The sequence below is a fragment of the Lontra canadensis genome, unplaced genomic scaffold, assembly GCF_010015895.1.
Source record: "Lontra canadensis isolate GAN:19392208 unplaced genomic scaffold, GSC_riverotter_1.0 scaffold57, whole genome shotgun sequence".
Taxonomy (NCBI): domain Eukaryota; kingdom Metazoa; phylum Chordata; class Mammalia; order Carnivora; family Mustelidae; genus Lontra; species Lontra canadensis.
In genome coordinates, this window is record NW_022631051.1 from 5,777,922 (window position 1) to 5,803,305 (window position 25,384).

Sequence of the window (25,384 nt, forward strand, 5' to 3'; positions counted from 1 at the left end):
GTTCATAGCTCTTAAAACATATTCCATAAACAGATAGCCCTGTCTACTGTTAACAGACCACAGTCCTTCCTTAAAATACACTGTATCTACTATTTTATAAAAAAGTTAATGAGACCCAGAACGAAATAGTTAAGGCAGGGTTCCAGACTAAAACTGGAAAGCACTGTTTGAACAACTGTGACGATGTCAGGGAGAGTGATCTGTAGATCAACAAATCTGTGTGTGTGCTCCAGTTAGCAACACAGTGATCAGCTCATCTAAACGAAACTTCCTAAGTACCAGATTAATTGTATTTATCAAGACGATGATGATGGCGAAAATAAATTTTTAAAAGGCAATTTTTCTGGGAAAAGAGTTGGCAAATAATATTTTATGTCTGCTTTCGAGTAAAGAACTTGATAGACTCTTCCGTACCTTTAACGTCTGGATCATCAATGTGCGGCTCTAGGTTTTCTATCATTTCTTCAAGTTCCTTTCTGGTGGCCATAGTGATATTTGAAGAACCTGGTGCGGTGACTTCAGAGGTTTCTTCTGGTCTCTCTGGGCTGAGAGTATTCCCACAGCCCTGCTGAAGCTCTATGTCTAAATCTATTTCAGGAAGAGGAGTCCTCCAGAAATGGAAGGAGTTGTACAATTCCTGATCTAAGAGAGCTGAATCTGGTGAACTGGCGCCACTCTCTGGCCGTAATGCAGATTTGTAGTTAGCAGGTTTTTTATCATTCTCATTACTAGCTGCTTCCTGATGAGATTCTGAGGACAAAGTACAAAGTAAAGAGTGGTCCACTGGGACACTTATTTCACCTGGAGATTTCCTAGATGTTTCAGCACGATCTTCCACCAGGTTTTCCAGTTTGACACTGGAATTACTAATACTGGGATCTGAAGAAACATCCTCTGGCCTGATCTGTACATCCTCTGGAACTTCTTGATCTCTGATCCTTTTATTGTTTCATTTGGGGGAAAAAAAAAATGAAAGTGTAAAAATAATTACTGAAAAAAACTCAATGAGAGACACTACATAAAGTATTTAGACAAGTTCAATATTAAATTTACAGATTATCCATACAAATCGAGTACTGTATATACTGGTAATGCTTCTTTTTCCATCAGCTGTTCTGTACTCAGATGTAAACATCTGTTAAGCATAAGTCTAGATATTTAAGCATTACATGAGTTGGAAAAAATAACATTGTAGAATCCCAGGATTCTTAAATACCAGGCTAATTTCAATAATAAACTAAAGAAAAATTGTAGGAAAATAAATTCCTACAACGCACTTAAAAAATGACCTGATTCTTAGGATCATGGTATTGCCACTGCTCCAATGATGTACTGAAAAGCTGAGAATTAAAACCCATTTGCTTTTATAAAAAAGAAAAGGGAAAAAACCTCTGTGCAGTATTAGAAAAGATCCTTATTTGCTATCTCACAAAGTATTAAAATCCATTTTAGTGTAAATGAAGTTTTTTAAAAAATTTCTTCCACACTTTCCAGCTCTACTCCCAAAGGTTTTCCCAAAATAGTCCTGACTTAGTTGATAGGGGCAGATGGTTACAAGCTCCTCAATTAAAGTCCACTGTTTACCACCATCCGTTATCTAAACTAAAGCACTATAGTAAGTATTAATGTTTATCTCCTACCTTTTATTTGACTGTTAAATTTAACAAACATGTATTGAGCACCTACTAAGAGCCATGGAAGGAAGCCAGTATTGAGGATTCACATGTGAAAAAGATGCAGGTCTGGTCAGCAAGATTAAGTTAGAGGCAAACAAGAGAACCAAACACGTAAGCAAGTAACACCACCAGACAGAGTGGAAAATACAGAAGCACACCGAGCATAGGAAGCGGGATGCAGCTGAGATGAAAAGGCCTAGAAGAAATGACAGGAGCAGTGCTTAGAAGAACCAGTAAACATTTACAAGGCTAAGGGGAAGAGCATGTCTTCAAGGGAGGAAAAGCATATGCAAAGGCAAGCATGACCTAAAATATGTAACACACTCTGAAAACAGCCGTGTTTCTTATGGCTCCGAGAAGGAAACAGTGGTGACCAGGGTGAAGAACTTTGCCAGAGCCACCGTACTGCATACCCAACACCTCTGGAATGGATCCTATGGGCTACGTGGAATAAGGCAGGAATTAGAATTGCATTTTTAGATGCGTTAATTTTTGAGAAAATATCCTGGAAGCAGGGTGGAAAATGGGGCGGAGGTGAGTAGGAGGTGGGAACTCCAGAAGGGCAGTGAGAGCCAGTGAGGACTTGGTGAATGAAGGCAGTACATCTGGGGCTATGAAGAAGTAAATGCATTCAAATGATGACCGGACCAACAGGATCTGTTTACTGATTTATCGCAGGCTGGAGATGGGAAACAATGGGAGCAATCTGGAAAGATTGCCAAATTTCTGGCTAGTACGACAGAACAGATCGCGGTAGCACCAACTGAAAGTAGAAAACACAATAACAGTGTAACGAGAGGGCGAATGGGTTCTGGTCTGGACAGGCTGAGTGAGGTACCTGGGTTGCATTCTGGGGGAGGGGGACGTCCACGGGAAACCGGTCAGACACCAGGGACTGAGTTGAAGGTCATCAGTACAGAAGGCCATGTGCAGGACTTAGATGGGTGTGAGGCAAGAAAGAGGAATGGGAACATGAAAGACAATGAGTATCAGAGTGAAGGCATTCTTCTTGGGGTGCCATAGAGAAAGAGGCCAGAAGAGTTGTAGGAACTGCAGGCACAGGAGACGCTATCCCTGATAGGAGCACTGTCCTTCTAAGAAGAAAGAAGAATGTGAGCTCAAGAACAGAGGTGCACAGATTCAAGGGGCCAAGACACACCTCTTTGATAAGAAACGTGAGAGGGAAGTAAGGATGGATATGTAAGTAAATTTGAGAGGTGAGTGTGGGGAAAAAAAAAATGAAAGGTGCTCCTGGAAACAGCGTGTGCCTTTACGTACACACAGCGAAAGGTACTAAAGAGGAGACTCACCAGGACCTAGCAAACGGAAGGCGACACGAACACTTGTGTCCTCTCCTAGTTAGTAGCCACCATACACATTCCTATGAAATTATCAACTGCCCTCTGACTGCACTTTATCTCAGGGTAATGTTCACATTATTTTCAAAAATATGTATTTTTTAAAAACACATGATTATTTTAATGAAACTTGAAAAAATTATAGAAAAAATATGTAAGAAGTCATCTGAAAATGTACCGCACAATGACAGCATTTTACTTCTGGTGTTTCCCTTCTATTCTTAGGACTGCAAAATTGACAGTGTGCATGTACAACAGAGTCGTTACATCTGCGTGCGAGCTGGGCCCCGAGTTCCCAGGTCCTTGTCCCACGGCCAGCACTGCATTGCCCTAAACCTGTGAGCCTTTCAAGGCCCCCATGATTCCACATTTACTCCTTAGTAATAAGGATAAGACACAGGCTTAGGCAAACTTTAATATTCCTTCCCTCTCCAGAACAGTTCTTGAAGCTAATGCTGTTATGCCAAATAAATGTCTTCTACATGAATTACATATTTGCTAATCACATGGTCCTTATTAAAAGACATCTTCTGTTTTAAAAAATTTAGTGGGATAACTGCTGAAATGTGAATAAAGTCTCCAGATTAGATGACATATTATACCTATGTTAATTTCTTAATTTTGGTAATCGAACCACGGTTACGTATAAATGCCTGCATTTTGAGGAAATACACAGTGAAATACTGAAGAAAGGCAAAAAAGAATATCATGTCTAAAACCTCAAAGTATTCAGAAAAAAGATCAATAAAGCAAATATGGTAAAGGTTAACATTTTGAGAATCTGAAGGGCATATGGATTCTTTGTGCTATTTTTGCAGTTTTTCTGATATGAAAACAAAATGTAAAAAATTAGAATAACAAGATATTGTTTGGTGGGAGTGGAGACCAAATGGGTTAAAACTTGTAAGTCTTCATCTATTATCTGATAAATTAAAAAAAAACCCTGCATTTAAAATACACAAAAGAACCTAATTAAAAAGGCCATTCAGAGGGTACCTGGGTGGCTCAGTGGGTTAAGCATTTGACTCTTGAGTTCAGCTCAGGTCATGATCTCAGGGTTGTGAGATGGAGCCCCATCTTGGGCTCTGCACTGGGAGTGGAGCCTGCTTAAGATTCTCTCTCTCCCTTTGCCCCTCTCTCTCCCTCTCTCAAACAACAACAACAAAGGCCATTCAGTATGCAAAACTATTCCTTGGGCCTAAAATTTCTTAATTACTATTCTCACTATGCCATTATGATTAAACTTTAATACTCTTAGGGAGGAAAAAAAAAAAAAGGCGAAGTCATTCTATTTGTCTAATGTTACAATTACTAGTCTGTCCAAACTTAAAACTCCTAGCATGGTTTTAAGGAGACAAAAAAAAATTTCCCTACTGGTAAATTCTGGGAAGAACTACTACCTGTATGAATTGGCAAAAATATAAGTTATCTGAATAGTAATTTTTCCCAGAGCTGGGAGTTAGTCAATGCAAGATCCAGCTGCTAAATACTAAAATTCTGATATTCTTAGTTGTCAGATTTCCAAATGCTATTATACAAGTAAAAATCATTTCGAAAGCTGAGAACTCTGATTCTGCCAAATGAGAGAATTACCCCATTCCCTAAGAGATACACGTAACGAGAGTATCAGGGTAAGCCAGAAATTTCTCTACCAGAACCTTAATTTTCCTGTAGTGTCTACATAAGTTTTCTATTAATATCCTCCGAGTTCTGGACTACAGACTGTGGGCCTAGAAAAATCAGTGCACGTATTTCCAGGAGAAAATGACCAGTGGCACAGCTGGTCAAGCAGCAGTGTGTCCTGACACAGAAGCAAAGGACATACCTCTTTCCTGTACTGGGAATTAGCCGAATGAAGTTTTCACATCACTGAAATATTTCCAAATTTTACCAGTAACCATCAATTTTACTGTCACACAGCTGGCATTATGCTGGACTGATAAAAAGTGACAGAAGTAGTATACCTACTTAAGGCTTCTGAGATTAAAGATTCCCTTACAATTCATTCAAGGTTTATTATATGCCAACTCTGTGCCAGGCCCAGTGAAGGTGCTCTACACGCAAAAACTCAGAACTCAACTGCCACAGCAGACGGACCTGCAGTCTGCTGTAGGATACACGTGAATACACAATTGAAAAGATAGGGATCAGAAATCAGTGCTCTCACTCCAGTGCTGACAGCCAAGATGCAAAAGCTCTGAATTTCAAAAAAAACCTCAAGAAAAGATTAGTGGAAGTAGTGAGTCTACAGACAGCAAACACTGACAGTTCACTTTGTTAAATGGGTACGGATGAAACAGAACAGCTTCTCAAACAGAAAGCAAAGAGAACCAAAAGAATATAAGTGTATTCAGAGAACAATGTAACAGTTTGCTCAACTAAGAAAACAAGGGAATGCTTATTTTACATAATTTAAAAATGCAAATACAAATTTTTAACTCTGCTTCTGGAAGTAGCCTTTATTAAGACCTTCCAAGAAGCATTAGTAGCCCAATCTAGGGTGAAAGATAAATCTGGTATACAAAGTCAGAGATCTAAAATCTTAATAAAGGCTTCAGAGAGTATTAAGTGATATTAAATGTTTCTAGGATCAGATGAAAACTATATAATAAATTGTAGGCGAAACAGACTGTCAAAACCTTGCTTACTTTGTAAGATATTTGTTTGGGAGATCTGAATTTTAGGAAAACTGAGAGGACCTTGAGAACAGGAACCGAGTTCTTGATTTCTATCTATAGGAGCTGGTTCATAGTAGGTGCTCAATTAATTTCCATATAATCAACCAACCAATCTTAAATAACGAAACAAGTTTTAAGACAGCTTAGAACAAAAGCCAGTGCAGTATTTAAGAGGGTAAACAAACTAATGGTTCTGAGACTAATAATACATAGGATTGTTGGGGGTTTTTTTTTTTGAAGTTAGGAAGTAAAACTACTTCTACTGTATTTAATACAACTCATTCCTTAGCCAGAAATTCTCTCTTCCCTCCCTTCTACCATTAACACGATTCAATAAAGTCTAACAACATAGTGAAAACACAATGCTACAAAAAGTACTGACTTGACATTAAGACATACCTCATTACAACGGAAGAGGAACTAAGGTTTGTAGGTAAAAGATAACTACCTTTAAATATCTCTTCCAGTAATGTCCTACACAGGCAGTCAGTACAACCACTGGCCACGGTAGCCACTCCAACTATTTTTGTCAGTAAAGTTTTACTGGTACACAGCCAAGCCCATCCACTTACATGCGGTCTATGGCTGCTTCCATCCTACAAAGGCAGAGGTTAGCAGTCGTGGCAGAGACTGAAAATATCTATTATTTGGCCTTTTACAGAAAGTTTGCTGACCCCTGACCTATAAAATTCTCCGTAAATTTCTATTTTCACTTACTAGACTCTCTCCAGATTTAAAAATAAAGTAATAGTCTTTGCACAATTAGGTAGTGAACAAGGTACACGGACTTTAAAAATGAAAAACATAACATTCCCCCCATCATCATTTTTGTCAAACTCCTTGCAGCAGCTGTTTTTCAAAAGAACGGACAGAATTTGCTTGCTGGGAAGACAGGTTTAGAGTGATTTTCTTCCTTTACAAAAAACAGTACCTCAGGTTTGTTTGGCTATTCAGCAGGACAGTAGGAGAACGGGCAAAAAGGTAAAACAAGGCAGCAGAGAAGAAAGGAAGAACTGCCAAATCAAAACACCAAGAAAGCAAATATCACAGTATCAAGACCTACAGAAGAAAATGTCCATTAGCATCATGACAAGGGAGGGACAAGACACTACGGTAACTCAAGCATTATAGCAGGGACTGTTTCAAAAACAGGTTCTAAATTATTTCAAGTGCACACCTGTAAAAGTGCGTATTTCCCATGCGCTAAATTAGGTTTGATTTCTTTTTTCCCCTGAGTATATAGTATAATAAGTTTTAAAAACTGAAACTCAGAATTTTTTAATGTAAAAAAATTTAAAAATAAAAATCAGAGTTGTCCTTTTTATTTTAAAATGAGTTGCCCTATTACACTTAAAGTTGATATTCTGTTAATCAGTACATCAGCTGATCATTATAATACTTTCTCCCTAAATTGAGAGATTATAATCCTCACTCTGCAGGCAGAGTTCAAGATCCACAATTAAATTAATTGACTGAAAGGAAAAATAGTAAGAAATGGACTACATACTAAAACATATTCCTAAATTAGGTTTTACCCCTTAAAACACTAAACACTTTAAACTGTAGAACAATTACTTCATCTATTCCAAATGTCAATAAATGGTTTACTAGGTAACTAATTTATTAAATAAACATTCAAAAATTATCATCACATCTGTCATTTATACTTTTCTCTATGGCCGGGACCAAGCTCAGTGTGCTATACGTGTCTTCGCCTTCTCACTTAAGATGTAACTAACCAAAGAGACATTTAACAAATGTATTTAAAATATAGCTCTTTAAAAGTATCTACCCATTTTTACAATCAAGAGAAATAGCAAAGTCTCCAAAAAGAACATTATAGAAGAAACGAAAAATACGTTCACAAGCAATAAAGCTGGAAAGTGAAGTTTAAAGAAATCATACCTATTTTTGTCTTCTACTGATGTATCTTCTGAGCTTTTGCTTTCTTCTTTAAAATACTGGCCTGAGCTAGATGGATTAGCAAAAGTAGATATGAAAGGTCCCAGAGACTGAAAAGCCGCTTGGCGAACCTACAAAGAAAAAGAGGACAGTAATAAAACTTAAAATTAAGGAATTATTAACAGTCTACTTACCATATATAAGTATGGTTAAAGTAAATAAGTAAATAAATAAATAAATAAATAAATAAATATAAAATAAGTATGGTTAAAATAGTAATAAGGTGTTTTCTACAAAGCTTTCCCACATTCAGAACTATATATCATTCTTCTGCTAGGATTTAGAATTCTTCATAAACTATTTTTTTACTTTCAATATTTTAAAATCTAGCTTGAATATTTATACCATGAGAATATAAATATGAGATCCCACAGAGCATCTGCATGGAACTAAAGGATATCCTACAGCATTTTCCAGGAAAACAGAATGAAGAAAATGAAGACTTCCAAACAGAAAATATAGAGCAATAAAGTTGACAAAATATGATAAACCCATTTCATGTTTTCTGCTAGGCAAGACTATAATCTGCTTTCTACAAGGAAACAAGACAGATGTGTCAGAACTATGGATGCACTTATCAGAAACAGAATACGGACTTAAAATATATTTCACAAAAATCTGGATGCACATACTACTGTTATCCATGAATGTCTCAAGTAGCAGAGCAGAAGAAGGGGTTATAGAATTTTATTTCATATTATATTCCTGTATTATTTTTGTAATCTTGATTAAAAAAAAAAAACTGGGGGAGAGAGGTTTTATGAAAGGAAGCAGGAGGAGGACACAATCTGAAAGAGGCAATTATGATGGAAGAAACCGCAAACCAATTTCTCTAAGACCTTGCCCTTGAGGCATAACAATACCTTTTCCATGGTTTAAAATGAGGATTACACGGATGCCTGGGTGGCTCAGTGTGTTAAGACTCTGCCTTTGGCTCAGGTCATGATCCCAGGGTCCTGGGATCAAGCCCCGCATCAGGCACTGCTCAGCAGGGAGCCTGCTTCCCCCTCTCTCTGCCTGCCTTCTCTGCCTACTTGTGATCTCTGTCAAATAAATAAATAAAATCTTAAAAAAAAAAAAAAAAAAAAACGACGATTACATGACGTGTAAATTCTGCAAAGGCAAATACATGTGAAGTTTGCCTATTATTAGTATTTACCTTCTGGGGGAAGCAGATAAAAATGATTCAATTGATTTTTTTAAAAAGGCTAGAATTATATACAAGATAGCAAAGACAAGCGTATGTGTGAACTTACAGGTCCTTTTCTACTTTACAGTCAATAAAATGTTACTTCTATAAAAACATAAAAGGTAACTTTCAAAATTATATGCAAGAGTTTAGTCTACTCTTGATACTGTTAAAACTCTGAACTTGTCTCAAACCCTTTACCGGATTTATATACACTTCAAATGACAGATTTCAGGAGTCCATTTTTTAAAAAGTTTTATTTATTTATTTGACAGAGAGAGAAAGATCACACGTAGGCAGAGAAGCAGGCAGAGGGGGAAGAGGAAGCAGGCCCCCTGCTAAGCAGAGAGCCCGATGCGATGCGGGGCTCAATCCTAGGACCCTGGGATCATGACCTGAGCCACGCAGGCACCCCCAGGAGTCCTTCATTTTAATATAAACATATTCCCAAATTAGCAGGAAATACTGTATATCACTAAGCCAAGACAATGATAAAGTCAAAATGAAAATTCCAAATAAGCCACCTAATTTTTTCTAACAATCTTATACATTTTAAACATTAAAGTCGTGCTAAGGCTTAACAGTCTTTCCTCTTTGTGGAGTCTGTCTGGAAAATGAATATGGTAAGGTCCTGAGAACTATTTCAGGCACGACAGCATAAGGAGAGCCACTCACCCACTCTCCAGTGAAATTGTTGAAAATGGGGGGGAAAAAAACCCAAAAACAACCCACCCAAAACCCCACCAAGTAAAACCTCTGGAAATAGCCCTTAGAGCAGACAACAAAAGAGGGAATATCTATAAATATTCAGTAAAGCCAGTCCGTGGTATTTGAATCAGGGAGGCGGAACCTCTAGTGCAGACTGTTGCAGCCAGCAGCAATGGCCTCCCCCTCTTCTAGCCTCCAGCCAGAGGGCTTTTGAGGTTTACCATCCTGTCCCCCACTACCTGTTGGGCATACCTTCTTCTGCACAATGCCCATCGGTAGAATGGAAGCTCTACCTTGGACGTGGCTCAGAACCCTGGGCTCTGAGAATACTCAGAATATAGTCCCTGCCCCAGCTTGTAAGGCCAGGATAGATGAGCCAAGAGAACCTGGGGCTGCTGTCCCTCCCACTCTCATCAAAATGAGGTCATCCCAGGATGGGAGGTACGCATGTAGACATGCCCAAAGCTGTGCCTCCTGGAACGGGGGGAATAAGAATCCACTAACACATTCCAGCCAGTCACTAAACAAACAAGTAACAGTAACAAGCCCCAGAGAGGGGTAGAAGTACCCAAATCTGCTGTATTATCTAAAATGACCAGGTTAAAAAAAATTATAAAGCATGCAAAGGAACAAAGAAGTATAATCCATAGACTGGGGAAAAAATTAAGGGACAGAAACTACGTGTGAGAACACTAAGATGTTGGACTTAGAAAAAAACTTCGAAGTGACCATTATAAATTGTTCACAGAATGAAAGGAAAGCATGAGTAAAGAAGTAAAGGAAGGTATGAGGACATGAAGAGAACCAGATGGAAATTCTTGAGTTTAAAGGTATAATGATTGAAATAAAAACTCACCACATAAACTTAAGTAGTTCTGAACTGGTAGGAAAAAAAATGAGGGAACTCAAGGTATATTAATAAAGTTTAGCAAAGAACAGAGAGAAAAAAGAAAATGAGGAAAAATGAACAGAATCTCAGAAAATGTGGGACTCCATTAAGTGCATCATTATATGTGTAATGGGAATACCAGGAGAGAAAAGACACATTTGAAGAAATGATGGCTCAAAATGTTCCCAAATTTATTAAAAATCAATAATTTACACATGAAAGCAGCTCAACATGTAGGATAAATTAAGATATCTACAAACACATCATAGTGAAAATGCCAAAAGTCAAAAGCAAGAAGATATTGAAAGTGGCAAAAGGAAAGTGACATACCACTTACAAGAGAACCCCAATAAAATAAACCTAACTTCCTGCAAAAACTAGAGAGATCGGAGGGCAGGGGGTAAGACACAAAGTGTTCGAAGAAACTGAAAACAAAACAAAAACAAAACAAAAAACACCGTGTTAACCAAGAGCCCTGTACCCAACAAAGCTATCTTTCAAAAATGAAAGCAAAATACAGACATACCCAGATAAGCAGAAACAGAATTTGTTGCTACCACATTTACAGGACAATAAACACAAAAGGAAGCTCTTCAGGTTAAAAGCCAGTTACCCTGGATGGTAACTCAAAGAAGGAAGGATGATCTCAAACTACTAACTTAATCTTCTGCCTCAAGACATTGGAAAAATAAAGAGCAGCAAAAGAGAGGGTATAATATAGATTAGAGTGGAAGCTAATAAAATGAAGAACAGAAATAAAGAAAACACTGATGAAACTAAAGCTTTAAAAAGATGAACAGAACAGACAAACCTTCAGCAGTATGGCCAAGAGACAAAGACACTAGAACCAGAAAGAAGGGACATTACTACTGACGTTACAGAAATACCAAGATTATGAAGAAAATACTACAGACATATACCAGCAAATTAGATAACTTACATAAAACAAATTCCTAGACAAACTACTAAAACTGACTCAAGAAAAAATAATCTGAATAACTCTCTAACAAGTGAAGATTATCTGAATAACCCTATAACAAGTAAAGAGATTAGGAAACACAAAACAAACAAAACTACATACAAAGGAAAAGTCCAAACTGAGCCGGTATCATCGCTGAATTCTACTCAACATTTAAATGAGAACACTGATTCTTCACAAATTCTCCCAAAACAAAGAGGAGGGAGCCCTTCCCAACTTGTTTTACGAGGCCATTATTACCCTGTTAACAAAACAACCCCCCCCCAAAAAAAGCCACCGCAAGAAACTATAGACCATTATCTCTTATAATATGGATATAAAAACCCCTAACAAAATAGTAGCAAACAGTCCAGCAAGATATCAAAAATTATTACACTATGGCCAGGTGAGACTTATCAAAGGTTTAATGCCTGAATATCAATATACCACATCATATCCTTAGAATGAATGTGATTTCTATTTGTACAGAAGTTTTGTCCAGTTAAAAAAAGTTAATATAGTAGTTTGCCGGTCTACTCCTAAAACAATGACCAATACCATAATTATTTCTTAAATCATGGAATCAAAATCATGTTTTGTGTAAAATGTATTATTCTACAAAAATGAGAATTAGACAAAACCCTACCCAACGTGAAGGATCACTGATCAAATTAATAAACAGTGCTGACAGTTTAGTCCGTCGGATCTCTTGACATGTCGCACAGGAAACCGCCATGAAGCATTCGGCACAAGCCTTCCGGACTCCCCACACGTTATCAGAACAAAGCTGGAAAAACCTGGGCAGCTACGCAAGGACAGTGGTGTGTTAGGCAGGCAACGCGGGTTTCAGTGATTCATTTTATTTCATTTTCTGCTTTCACAGTGTTTCAAAATACTAGATTTTCCTGTAACAATTTAGAAGACCTGTTTCATATTAAAACTCAGCAATTTGAAATAAATCACACCTCATTCATAGCCCTGCTGACTGGAAAAGCAGAAACAACAAACATAGCTTCAGTTTCATGCCAAAGCTTGTACCTAAACTGTTTTGCCTAATGGATGGTTTCAGAAACTCTTCAAGTAGGTTAACTGGTACACGAAGCATGTATATCCCAGGCACTAACCATTTAAAAATAACAAGCTGTAGATTTGTCACTAGAATACTTGAGCGTTGCAATAGAATTACAGATTTCTTCGAGTACAATTGATTTGTTTAGTAGAAATGGGAGAGGTAAAAATAAATCAATGGTCCTTACATATCACATATCTGCATTTTTAACAAACTATAATCAAAACACAATTCAAGTGCCTAGATTATAGAAATGTAAACTCCCAAACTCAGAGTCATATCTTTCTGGTTCGCATTCATGAGACGGTGTTCATAAAATGTGGGGGTAAATGTATGCATTTTAAACTTGATGTATTACTCTGTAATGGACTGCTTACCCCTCTGTTACCCCTTTATCTCTGCGCTACTCACCAACATCTCCTCAGTAGCTTGCTGGCCAACTACGCTGCAGATGTCTCCAAAATTGGCAGCACAGACCTGACAACAGAAGCATCACTGACATTTCAAAATCATCCAAACACAGGGCATTTATAACAATCTTTTAAGTTTCACATATCAATACAGTAACCACTATAACCATGTGTTCTTAAACAAAATGCCTAAAAAATACCTTTCGAACATGAAACATTCTGCAATCACAGCACATCTCACAAAACCTAGGGAGGATAAGACGCTCTGTAATGTCCTTCCCAACCATGGGAGCCATTTTGCACATTATCTAAAATGGATAAGAACAAAAGCACACTGAAAACATCTTCAAACTAAGACTTTTCCAGTTAAGTCTGCTAACTTATCAAAAGTATATACTTTAGAAAATATAAAATAGGTTGTGGCATCATTTTCCCGCATACATCACAAACAACATTCATCTTATTTATCCAGGTTCAAGGGAGAAAAATAGATATTTACTACTATCAATAATTACCAAATGCACAGTAAACCCAGAGATAAGCTGAAAAATTTCATTTCTGAGTATAGTTTCAATCATATTTTACCTGATAACTTTAACAGTAAGAAAACAAATGGTCACTGTTCAAAGGAAAGATGATCCACAAGAAGAATTTGGGCTCAGTATACTTGTACTGCTAAGAGGAGACTCTGGAGGCAGTCCTTACCTTGCAAAGTACCAACTTAACAGAAACTCGCGCAAAAGAGAACTGCGTCCCTTCGGTTCTAATGAAGACAAGGACCCAGTTCCAACACGCAGTTTCAGGTAACGCAGTCCCAGGCAAACGAGGATGAACTATGTTTGAAAATTGGCCCAGTGTTATTTAAATAAATACCCCACTCCACCCTCCAGTTAGTACAGAAAGACATCTGATGGTCTGTTATTCCTATACCTACTCCTAGCCCATATATACATGATGAGAAGAGAAAGAAAACACTATTCATACAGGACATGATTCTCTACATAGAAAAATCCGAAGGACTCTACAGAAAAGTCACTAGAACAAATAAGTGGGCTTAGGAAGTTTGCAGGACATATACCAGAACCAAAAATGAACCAAGGAAATGAAAACATTTAAAAACAGTATCATTCACAGCAATGTTAAGAAACATGGTTCAACAAAATACAGATGTGCTGTCTACTGAAAACTACAAAACATTGAGGAGAAACATAAAACACCTAAATAAATGGGGAAATCGACCATGGATTGTTAGGTGGGTGATTATCTCCAAACTGATTTATAGATTCAACGCAATCCCTATCAAAATCCCAGCATCCTCACAACTCGTGGTAATATCTGTATTTCCCAAATTTCAAAGCCAGTTTTGTTCCTTGACTCTATACTGTTTCTAAGCATTTTCAAGCCCTAAAGATCTGAAGTTACATCCTGTATCACTGATCTAACGTTAATTAAATTCATCAGAATGAATTATCTCCAAGATAGAGAACAACTAGAAAGCTAGGATGTGCAGAACATGATAAAATAAATAAACCGACTGTAGAAGAATCCTGGGTTTCATTCTAGCGCTGGATATAGTCCATTAGTTATAATGCTTCACTACTGTTAAGTCCCATAAAAATAACCGAGCAAGTTAAACTCTCCTCAGTTATGCAAAAACTGATTTTCTTCATTGAGGAATTTGTGAAATTTAAAAAAAAAAAAATGCTACACTTTGGAATGTGACAGAGGTGCTGATTGTACAACATGGTGAATGTACTAAATGCTAACTTAATTGTACACTTTAAAATGGTTTTTCATTATGTGAATTTCATTTCAATAAAAGTGATATTACTGAAAAGTATCTAAATTTATTATTAACTGGTATGGAGTATCTAAAAAATAAAATAATGGAATCAAGACATTTCCAAGGGAAAGGGGACTATAGAGACAACTTAATTCATCCTAATTATCCAGAAACATTACCCAATTTTTGTGTAATTCTTTTCATATCTACAAAGATGCTATTATTTTAGGGTTTTATTTTTTATTTTATTTTTAGGTAATCTCTGCAACCAACATGGGGTTCGAACGCATAACCCTAAGACAAAGAATCACACATGCCACCAACTGAGCCAGCCAGATGTCCCTATTTTAGGTTTAAACAGTAAACTCTCACTTTCCAAGTAGATCTGAAATTTTAGATGGACTTGTTAAACTGGACTTTTTTATGTACATGATTTAATTCATGTGTTTTTTCTTATCATCACAATTTCTATCACATATTATATATCATTATAAAATTACTTGCCTGACTATCCTTCCCCCAAAGACCACAAGGTCAAGGGCAGGAGCTATTTTTTTCTCCTGTGCTTACATAGTGCCTAGAAAAGTGTTTAATAGCAACTAGAGTTTCACCAACGTTTCTTCATCCAATACTGGGTTTTTGTTTTTTGTTTTAACTGCACTGATTATTTCTCCCATCTTCTTTTTCCATAATAATGAATTTACAGTTACTTATTATTCTCTTGCTGCATATCTTGCTTTCTCAGAGCCCTGAGATAGAGCCCATCTAATTCACAGGTGCAAAGCACAACTGGGGCCCGCAAAACACAGACCTCTTTTGTATGCCTATGTCTCTCTCTAGCCCTTTCTAATGCTCTGGGGCTACTTTGATATCTAATACACTCCATAGTACATTCTACAATATTTGAGCACCTCCTATTTGTCAAAACAGTGATGAACTTTTGCCTTTTAAAGAAAAAGTGTCTTCTACTTACAGCCACAGCTTCTGTTTTCACATCATCGTTGCTATCTGGGGCTGTTAGCTCTATGAGGACAGGGCACACTTTGGTCTCCACATCAAATCGCTCAATTAACTCCTGCTCCAGCAGAGCCAGCAAAGCTGCCTGACTTGTTTTTCTTACCTAGGAAAAAATCAGAATAAACAAAGTACATACATGATGTAACAAGACCCTATTACTTGATTTTCACGAAAGTGAAGACTTTTCATCTCAACTTAAAGGGATTCATAACTGGCAAAACTTTGCAAATAAAAAACTTGTTGCTATTTTCTCCAGCTGTTGCCAAGACAGAACTTGGCAGACTGTGATACGACAAATGAACTGGAACAGGAAAGCCATCCTTGTGGGGTGCCCAGGTGGCTCAGCCGGTTGGGCGCCCAACTCTTGATCCCAGACCCTGGGACTGAGCCCTGCATTGGGTATCCTGCTCAGCAGGAGGTCAGCTTCTCTCCCTCTCCCTCTGCCCTTCCTCCCAGCTCACATGCTATCACATGTGCAAAAGGAAAGCCACCCCTGTGAATGGTGACTCTCTAATTAGCAAACTTTCTGAGGGGCACCCACGAGGGTACCATGTAAGAATGCAGCTACTGGGCACTATCTTATCATGGCATTAAGGGGACCTTCTAGATTTGCCAGACTCTCAACATATCTTGTCTAAGACACAAAGTCATTTTGAAAAACAGAATAATGAAGCTGAAGAGGAAAAAGCACTCAAATGAGACCAGCTAGGAGAGGCCATTCTACATACAACATGGTAAATGTAAGAATATGTAAATGGCATTCTTACCTGATTATTCTGATCTGCAAGATATCTAACCACAATAGGTAGTAAGTATTTGGAAAAAGCATATGGGATGGAAGGCCGGTTTTCTTGACAAAACAATGCAATATGAGGCACCTGTTCCATCAGCTCTGCTCTCACCGTCGGTTCTATTGAAATAACAGAAATGTGAACAAACACATTATCCCAAATTAACAAAATCTTGGCCTGGGCTTAAGACTATTCAGGAAAGCTCTGGACTTCCATCCTCAGCATAAAAGGGACTTACACAGTGTTCTCTAACTCTAGGATCCTTTTTCACAATCATATGCAGGTCAACCCTTCAAGTAAAAGGAAGATCCTACTCCCATCCCCAGGCTTCTATCTTCCTACTGTGCACTAAGTATGCAATCATTTCCTATTATGACCAAATTTATCCATCACCTAATTGTGTCACATATGCTAGGGGTTAAATATCCAATATTCACATCAACAAAATATGGAATATCTATGAACTATTTAAGAGCCTCCTAGGACAAGTCATAAGGACCGGTTCCTAACCTAAATTTAATCAATGAATACAGAATTTATAGTTAAAATTAACTAAGACTAAAATAAAGTAGACCAATCAATTTAAAGAAACAAAAAATCTGAAAGACCCAAGTATGTACAGCAAAAGAATGACAAATACAGCATTTCAAATCTCTGGGTTTCAAGACAGAGTAATGGCAGGAGAATCAGTTATGTGAGAAAAAAGGATGACTCCTATCCTGCATATCATACATGAATTGTAATTAAAGTTCCAAACATTTTTTTTTAAAGATCAAAAAGCACTAAAAGACAACATTAAAAAAAATGTTTAATCTTGAGGTGAGAAGCCCTTCCAAGGCAAACAAAACCCCCAAACCAGCTTTGAGACCAACTAATTCCACTTTATAAAGCCTCCATTATAGACAACAGGTACCATACTCAGTTAAAAGGCAAGCCGGCCTGGGAGAAAATATACATATAACAAAGTATTAATAACTAAATATACAAAGAACCCATTGTTTAAATGAACCCAAGGAAGAAAATAAGGATAAGGACAGGCAGTTCTCAGAAGAAATGCAAATGACCAAGACACATACAGACATAACAGATTAGCGATACAATTCATTACATCAGACTTAATTAGAACTTTGGTATTAATGATTATATCATTACAGTTACTTTAAGGTAAATATGCATGCATGGGTCCAGAGGAACTTTAGATTTCAACAAACAGAAATTAATGAAAGCATCAGGAGAAAATGCACTAGCACCTTACAAAGCTAAGAATCTTATCAACAAACCAATATTTGGAATTTCTGTTACATGGTTCTGCCATTTGAAGTTAGACAGTAACTGAACAAAATAGTGCTTCTGTTTTGGAAAAATAATTAGTTAAAAAAAAAAAAAGACATAGGCCTCTCCTCTTCCTCACTGACCCTGTATTTGCTTACATGGACCTAATAATTATACATATTTTTGAAGCAAAGAAGGATACAAGTTACAGTTCTGGTTAAGAATGAAATCAGTAGGGGTGCCTGGGTGGCTCGGTTGGTTGGGCGTCTGCCTTTGGCTAAAGTCATGCTCTCACCCACATCAGGCTCTTTGTTCAGCCAAGAGTCTGCTTCTCCCTCTTCCTTGGTCCCTCCCCACTGCTCAGTCCCTCTCTTAAATAAATAAATAAAATCTTAAAAAAAAAAAAAAAAAAGAATGTGATCAGTAACTCTTCTTTCTTCAAAGACCTGGTTAGGCAAACAGACCAATGGAACAAAACAGAGTCAAGAAATGAACACACTGTGAGTCATATGGGAGGAGCTGAAGGGCTGGGGAGGGACTTCAGAGCTACTATGACGGCTGAAGAGAATGAAGAAAAGGGAGCGGAGTCCAAGGTCTCTAACTTGATAAGCTGGGCTGATCGTGACTACTGAAAAATATACAGTTGTAAAATTAATGCATATATTCCATTCTCTTAAGCAAATAAGGAGCTTGGGACCTTTAAATCTTTCATCTGCCTTATCCTTACCAACTTTTATCTTGATTTTTTTTATTTCCCTAAAGTTATTACTCATAGTGTTAGGATTTTTATATAGCACATGCTTGTTTAAATTTACTACGAATTTAGTAAGTTTTTTTCATCCAACTCCTTTCTGTTTCAATTTAAAAAAATCTATACATACAGTTACACACCAACATGATAAGCTTCAGAAGTATAAAGAAGCTAGACACAAAAGAACATTTTCAGTATGATTCCATATAAAAGTTCAGAGGGGAAAATTAATCTACACACTTAGGGGTCAAAACATGGATTTACCTTGGGAAAGAAGAACAGGACAGAAATGAGAAGGTGCCCTGAAATGGTTTCCGGGATGCTAGTTTTATCTATTGATCTGAGTAGTAATTACATGGGCCTTCATTTTGCTTTACTTCATGGAGCTGAAAATTCATAGTCCATGTACTTTTTTTTGTTTTTGAAAGATTTTATTTATTTGACAGAGAGAGATGAAAAGTAGGCAGAGAGGCAGGCAGAGAGAGAGGAAGAGAAGCAGGCTCCCTGCTGGGCAGAAAGCCAGATGCGGGGCTCAATCCCAGGACCCTGAGATCATGACCTGAGCCAAAGGCAGAGGCTTTACCCACTGAGCCACCCAGGCACCCCAGTCCATGTACTTTATTTGTAGTGAGTTTTATTCAATATTAAAGTAACAGAGCTCCCCAACAAGTGTTCCTGTTGCCCATCTATGTCACCAAGTGTCTGTACTGGTACATTACTGTTCTATATCATAAAAACACACTCTAGAATGGCACGGTATGGCCCCTACAATCTAGCCCTCGACTGCCTTATTGAACAGCCTCATTATTTTAAGCCGTAGACTCAGTAAACTACCTGTTGACCAAATGGGCCACTATTTTGAACTCCTTAATCCTCTAAACCAGTCTTTTCTTCTCCTGAGTATGCTGTTTCCCTTCTCTGTACCTCATTATTCTACTAAATTTAACTAAATGTCACTAACTTTCTGAAACCAGCAACAACTCTCCCTGTTATAAAGTATTATTTGTAAGTTATTTGCATTCATTAAACTGTTAATTTGATGACAGGACTTCTTATTCACCTTAGTAACTGCTCTAGCATTTATTCTAGAATCTGGCCTAGGACTGTGTACTGTATTACGCTTATCAAATGAACAAAAAATGTGAAAGTCAATAGAGATATTTACCATGAACTCAACAACTTGAGTATATTTAAAAAAAAAATATACAGTTGACCCTTGAACAACTAAGGGGCTGGGGCACTGACCCCTCCCTGTGTAGAAAATCCACATAAAACTTTTGACACCCCCCAAACCTGACTATTAGCCTACTGTTGACTGAAAGCCTTACCAATAACAAGTCGATTAACACGTACTTTTTATGTTTTACGTACTGTATGCTGTATTCTTACAATAAAGCTAGGGAAAAGAATATGTTATTAAAAAATCATAAGGAAAATACATTTAAAGTACTGTACTCATCGAAAAAAATCTATCAATGGACCTGCACAGTTCAAACCCATGTTCAAGGGTCAACTATATATAGATAAATATATTTATAAAAACAAGTACTATGGGTGACAAACAGGTAAAAGAAAATAAACACAAATTTCTCCCTAAAGAATTAGAATAAAGAATTATTCTAATAACTAAGAAAGGAATAGCCACAATGCAAAAAATAAGTAAAAATTATAATTGATGAGATTCTCCTAAAACCATTCTGGAACAAGCATACGTATATGAGCAAGTACATATATCATCATTAGATGTCACCATTAGATTATTTGTAAGCTTATGATTTTTTTCTACTCTATAGGAAAATAAAAAAACACTTAAGGCTTATGTAAATAGTAAAACATAGTCCCATAAAACAAATTGCTCACCAAAAGATGAGCCCATCTAAAAATTAAAAATCAGAGTGCTTACATGCCAAAAAGTTTGTTAGAAAGTGAAAAATAACACATTTTAATAAAGAGATAAGCGGTTTAAGAAAAACATATTATTTATTTTTGAATTGTTTCTAAAATAAAAAATAAAGATACACATTTGACTGAAGATTAAGTTAAAATGGTAAGGTTTATGATATGCCTATTTTGCCTCAAGAAAAAATATTTTTAAGAAACTTAATATAAACATATTGAAGTCAGGTTTACTTCTTTTTTTTTTTAAACATTTAAAAAAAATTTTTATTTATTTGACAGACTGAGATCACAAGTAGGCAGAGAGGCAGGCAAAGAGAGAGGAAGGGAAGCAGGCTCCCTGCTGAGCAGAGAGCCAGCTTGCAATCCCAGGACTCTGGGATCAAGACCTGAGTGGAAGGCAGAGACTTTAACCCACTGAGCCACGCAGGCACCCCAGGTTTACCTCTTTCTTAAGCAGACCATCCTATCTTCTCCTTGGAGACAAAACGCTCTAGTTTTATCATGACTGATAGAAGCATTTTATATTTGCCTTAAAAAAGTTATAGCTCACTCCATCCCTTTTAAAATTTATTCAAAATTATTTTTAAGTTTTCAGCAATCCTAAAATATTAACATACATGATGCAAAAACAACTTACAGATTTTTCTGATGAGAAATTTCCAAAATTAAACCAACCACAAAATGTGGCTCTTAGAAAGTTTTTTTTCTTTTTATTACTGATGTATTTGGTAATTTATTTAGGAAATCTTTTAAAGAAGTCTCATAATACACTAAGTTTTTCATTAGTTCATAAAACCTCAAATTTGGTTAAAGAAACCTTTCTCTGCATAAACGTATACCTGAGTCGTCAGCTAATCTGCTAATTCTTTCCAAAACAGCAATGCAATCTCTTTCATCATCGCAGACTTCCCTCAATGTGTCCAGCAAACTCCGGGCCACCATTTGTCTAAAAGAAAAAGAAAATGATATAGTGCTTAGCAGTGTTAATAAGTAATACTTAGAATTCCAAAAGGTAGACTCTACATGATTTTAAAGAATTTTTTTCTTAAGATATTTTATAACATACATTAAGTCACTAATCTCCTAAGTGACAAACACCAGCATGGATTTTATTGTTAATAAGAGACTGAATATTTACCAAAATATTTTTCATCTTTAACTGAAGTGACAAATTTCTAAGGTCACTGAAAATTCTACAAAATTTCAGTTATCTTCAACTATCAAATTATAGGAAAATACACACATTCCTCATTATGTAAAATATTACCTTCACACATTTTTACTGAGATTTATACATCTATACTCAAAAAATTTAAGACTTTCAGATTTCCCAGAAAACAGATACAGGTATCCTGGGGACCACAGTTGGAGAAACAATGCATTAGGAAGCGTCCCAATCCCCTTGAACATCACCTGGCACATAGTAGGTTTACAGCATCATCTGTTGAAAGAATAATATACTCCCCTCAGTGATCATTTTACACAAATATTAAAATTATGCCGAACACCAAAAAGGTAATGGTGTTTTTGTTTTGGGTTTTTTTTTTGTTTGTTTGTTTTTGCCAAAATGCTAACAAAGAGTATCACATGCTTACTAGGATCAAGGAATAAACAGTTATAAAAGAGGCCTTGGCTGTGATTATTAACAAAACATGCTGGCTGAGACTACACATGTTAATACTACTTTAAACTGAAAAACTGGATTTTCCCTATTGAAATGAACGTAATAATTAATCCTTCCACTTCCACAAGGAAAAGAATAGGCACATACCTGTTAAACACGTTCTCACTTGCAGCATACTTGTCCAGTCTCCCCAGTGGCGTCAACATTTCATCTTGTGAGACAAAGTCCAGGGCTGAAGGTATAATAATCACATCAGACTCTGAGCTGTAGTCATCCACACCAACTATCAGAGACATCAGAAATACTCCTTATAACACTCTGAAACTAAAAAGTACCCCTTGCCTGTCTGAAGCAGCATAAGTAGGACTATCTTTAATGTTTCTGGAGTGATATAAAGGATCACAAGAGATTCTTACATCAACTCTTACATTCAAGCCATGAAAGACTCAAGGATGCTCCCTCTCCTTTTTCTACAGGTATGTCTAGTTGTCTCTAGAAACAGAGGGGACAGAGGCTATGAAAACTCAGCAGAGTGTGATCACTGAGAACTTACATGTTCAATCAGAACACTAATAACTTCTAAATAAAATGTCAAACACTGGTAAAGTAAATTCTGCAATGCAGTCAGAATAACTCACATTTTAAGCAAAAGAACAAATATAAGAATTCTAGCAGACTTCTCATCAGAAACAATATAAGCCAGGAGAGAGAAGAGCATTCCTTGAAGTACTAGAAGAAAACAAAACAAAACCAAAAACAAAACAAAAAAAAGTCAATCTACAACTCTGTAGCCAATAAATAAACATCCTTAAAGTATCTCTGAAATTCGTATCTTTCAAATACACAGATTTCAAACACACAAAAGCTGACAGACATCATCACTAGCAAACCCACACTACAAGAATAATTAAAGTCCTTCAAGTAAAAAGAAAATTATACCAACTGTACAAAAGACTTTATTTAAAAATCTCTTTGAAAGATAATTGTTTAAAGTAAAAATATGCAATGCAAAAAAAAAAAGATAAAAAATCTACTCTTAACTAGAATGAACAGAGGGGAGGTCGGTGAAATAGGTGATGGGGATTGGGGGGGCACTTGTGATGAGCAGCAGGTGTTGAATGGACGTGAATCACTATCGTACATCTGAAACTAATTACACTGTATGCTAACGGAATTTAAATAAAAACTTTAAAAAAATGTACTTCGGGTTTCTAACATATATAGAAGTTAAGATGTGTGACTATAACAGCACAAAGGCAGGAAAAGGGCAAAGTACACTGTTTTTACACTGTGAGGAGATAACAGGTTACTTGAAGGCAGACTGTTTAAAGATGTACACTAATCAGAAACTCTACAGTAGCCATTAAACATCAAAAAAAAAAAAAAACAAAAAACCAAAACCCCAAATCCACCAAAGATATACAGCTAGTAAGCCAATAAGGCCATAAAATGGAATCATAAAAAAAAATTCCACCCAAAAGGCAAAAAAAGAGGGTAAAAGAGGAGACAGGACACACAGAAAGCTGAGATTTAAACCCAACCATGTCAATAACCTTGCTGAGCACAAATAGTATCAATACCCCCAATTAAAAGGCAGAGATTTTCAAACTGGATTAAAAATAACACCTAACATTAAAATAATTACTTACATAGTTCAGACAACTTTTATACAGTTTATGCTGATCTATAATTCATAGCACAGTATTTATTTTGAATCAGAAAGTTGTAAAAACCGCTCAGATACTCTTATTTGGCCTCTGTTTTTCTCCTTCTAGTACAGGACTGTTGAGCTAGCATGACCTCAAAGGTACCTTTATGCAGGCTCTAGAATTCTATGACTATGACCAAACTGTTTCATCAGTCTCATACTTGTTAATCTTAAAGATAACCATTAAAATCATGATACTGGTCCTTAGAAAGCCAGGACTCCTAGAGTGGCGACTGTCCAACACTGCCGTGTATAAGGCAAGCTTGGAGCACTTAACTTGAAATGCAGACAGCAGGTGGCACAGTCAAATACTGATTATGGAGGTTTGGGGTAAGCTCCAGGAACACTCATTTTTAATAAATACCCCTACTAATTCAAATGCAGATTGTGGAACAACCATATTTAAGAAACATACTGTTGGAGGGCAACAAAACTGTATTTTGCTTCACATTTGGACACCACTCTAACCACCACGGTTGACAATGAATGAGTTCTCTACAAAAGGAGATGTTCCACTCTGGCACAGGCAATGGTGACAAAGCTTCACTTTTATCTCCCAGAACTGTTGCCTCCTGCCAGTATCTGTGGATTCATCCTGGCCTGAACCCTCCTTTCTGAACTGAAGATTTCTTCATCAGTTTTTGATTAGACTAATAAGGCTCTGGATCTCATCTTTATGGAGGCCATGAGGATTTGGTTCCCATACGACGGAGTACACACTTAAGTCTTACTCAGTTATCTTGCAAATGTCTGCCACAGGTTACAAGAAGAGAAACATAAAAAGAATCAATAAAAAAAGACTATTACCACTAACAAAAAAACCCTACAGCATATACTGAGTGATGGTACAGTAAATAACATTCTCCGATAAAACAGACAACACAGAGGTAGTAAATGTAGCTGAACTGTTAATAAGGTTCCTATAGTTTATGCAAGAACACTAACTAGACAGTGATTAAGGGTCACAATCCTTGTGAGTACTCTCTAAAATACACAAAAAAGAATGGCTAGAAAGCCAATAGGGGAATTAAAATACAATACTAAAAAATATCGTTAACCCAAAAGAAAGTCAGGAAAAAAGCAACAGAGGAATAAAAAGAGAGACAGATAGAAAAAAACAGACCTAATCCAACCACACCAGTAATTACATTACATATAAGTGGACTATACACTTAAAAGCAGAGATTCCCCAACTAATAAAAAAGTAACACCCAACTATAGCCTATCCACCAGAGACATAGTTTTAAAGCCAAAATTTCAACCAATAGGTTGAAAAGAATTTTTTTTCTTTTACACCAAAGATAAAACATGAAACAGTAAGCCTAAGAAAGCCAAAGTGGTGATATTAGTATTACACAAAAGACAAAGACAAAGACCATTACTGCAGATGAAGAGAGACGTTTCATGCCTCCATACCCCACCTGAGCACCTTCTTTCTGGTTAATTTAAGTTTACAGATGCTTTGACACTATGGCAGCAACAGCCCTTAGGGCTTCACAGCCTTAAAAACCTAGGCTCCTCCACTGATGAAGTAAGAAAAATCAGGTCATCTTTTCATGTTATTTGAAATTTCAAAACTGACCAAAAAGCATATTAAAGACAATGATCACTCTAAAATGCTTTTTCAAATTACCTGACCTCC

General features: G+C 36.7%; 1 protein-coding gene across 6 annotated transcripts in view; it reads right to left on the reverse strand.

Annotated features, from left to right (window-relative positions):
• The window catches only part of PPP4R1 (protein phosphatase 4 regulatory subunit 1), a 61,305-nt gene that overhangs the window by 18,884 nt on the left and 17,037 nt on the right, over nt 1-25,384 (reverse strand). For 3 of the 6 annotated variants that reach the window (XM_032875757.1, XM_032875758.1, XM_032875755.1), the window contains exons 3-11: nt 22,182-22,266; nt 21,250-21,356; nt 16,465-16,607; nt 15,654-15,800; nt 13,098-13,205; nt 12,899-12,964; nt 12,065-12,223; nt 7,618-7,745; nt 415-938 (exon numbers count right to left, since the gene is read on the reverse strand). In XM_032875757.1, the coding sequence (XP_032731648.1) occupies nt 415-938; nt 7,618-7,745; nt 12,065-12,223; nt 12,899-12,964; nt 13,098-13,205; nt 15,654-15,800; nt 16,465-16,607; nt 21,250-21,356; nt 22,182-22,240 (1,441 nt within the window). In that variant the 5' untranslated portion in view covers nt 22,241-22,266. Of the gene's footprint in view, nt 1-414; nt 939-7,617; nt 7,746-12,064; nt 12,224-12,898; nt 12,965-13,097; nt 13,206-15,653; nt 15,801-16,464; nt 16,608-21,249; nt 21,357-22,181; nt 22,318-22,450; nt 22,511-25,384 lie in introns of those variants that run through there. The other 3 variants (XM_032875754.1, XM_032875759.1, XM_032875756.1) reach the window with 2 other exon arrangements.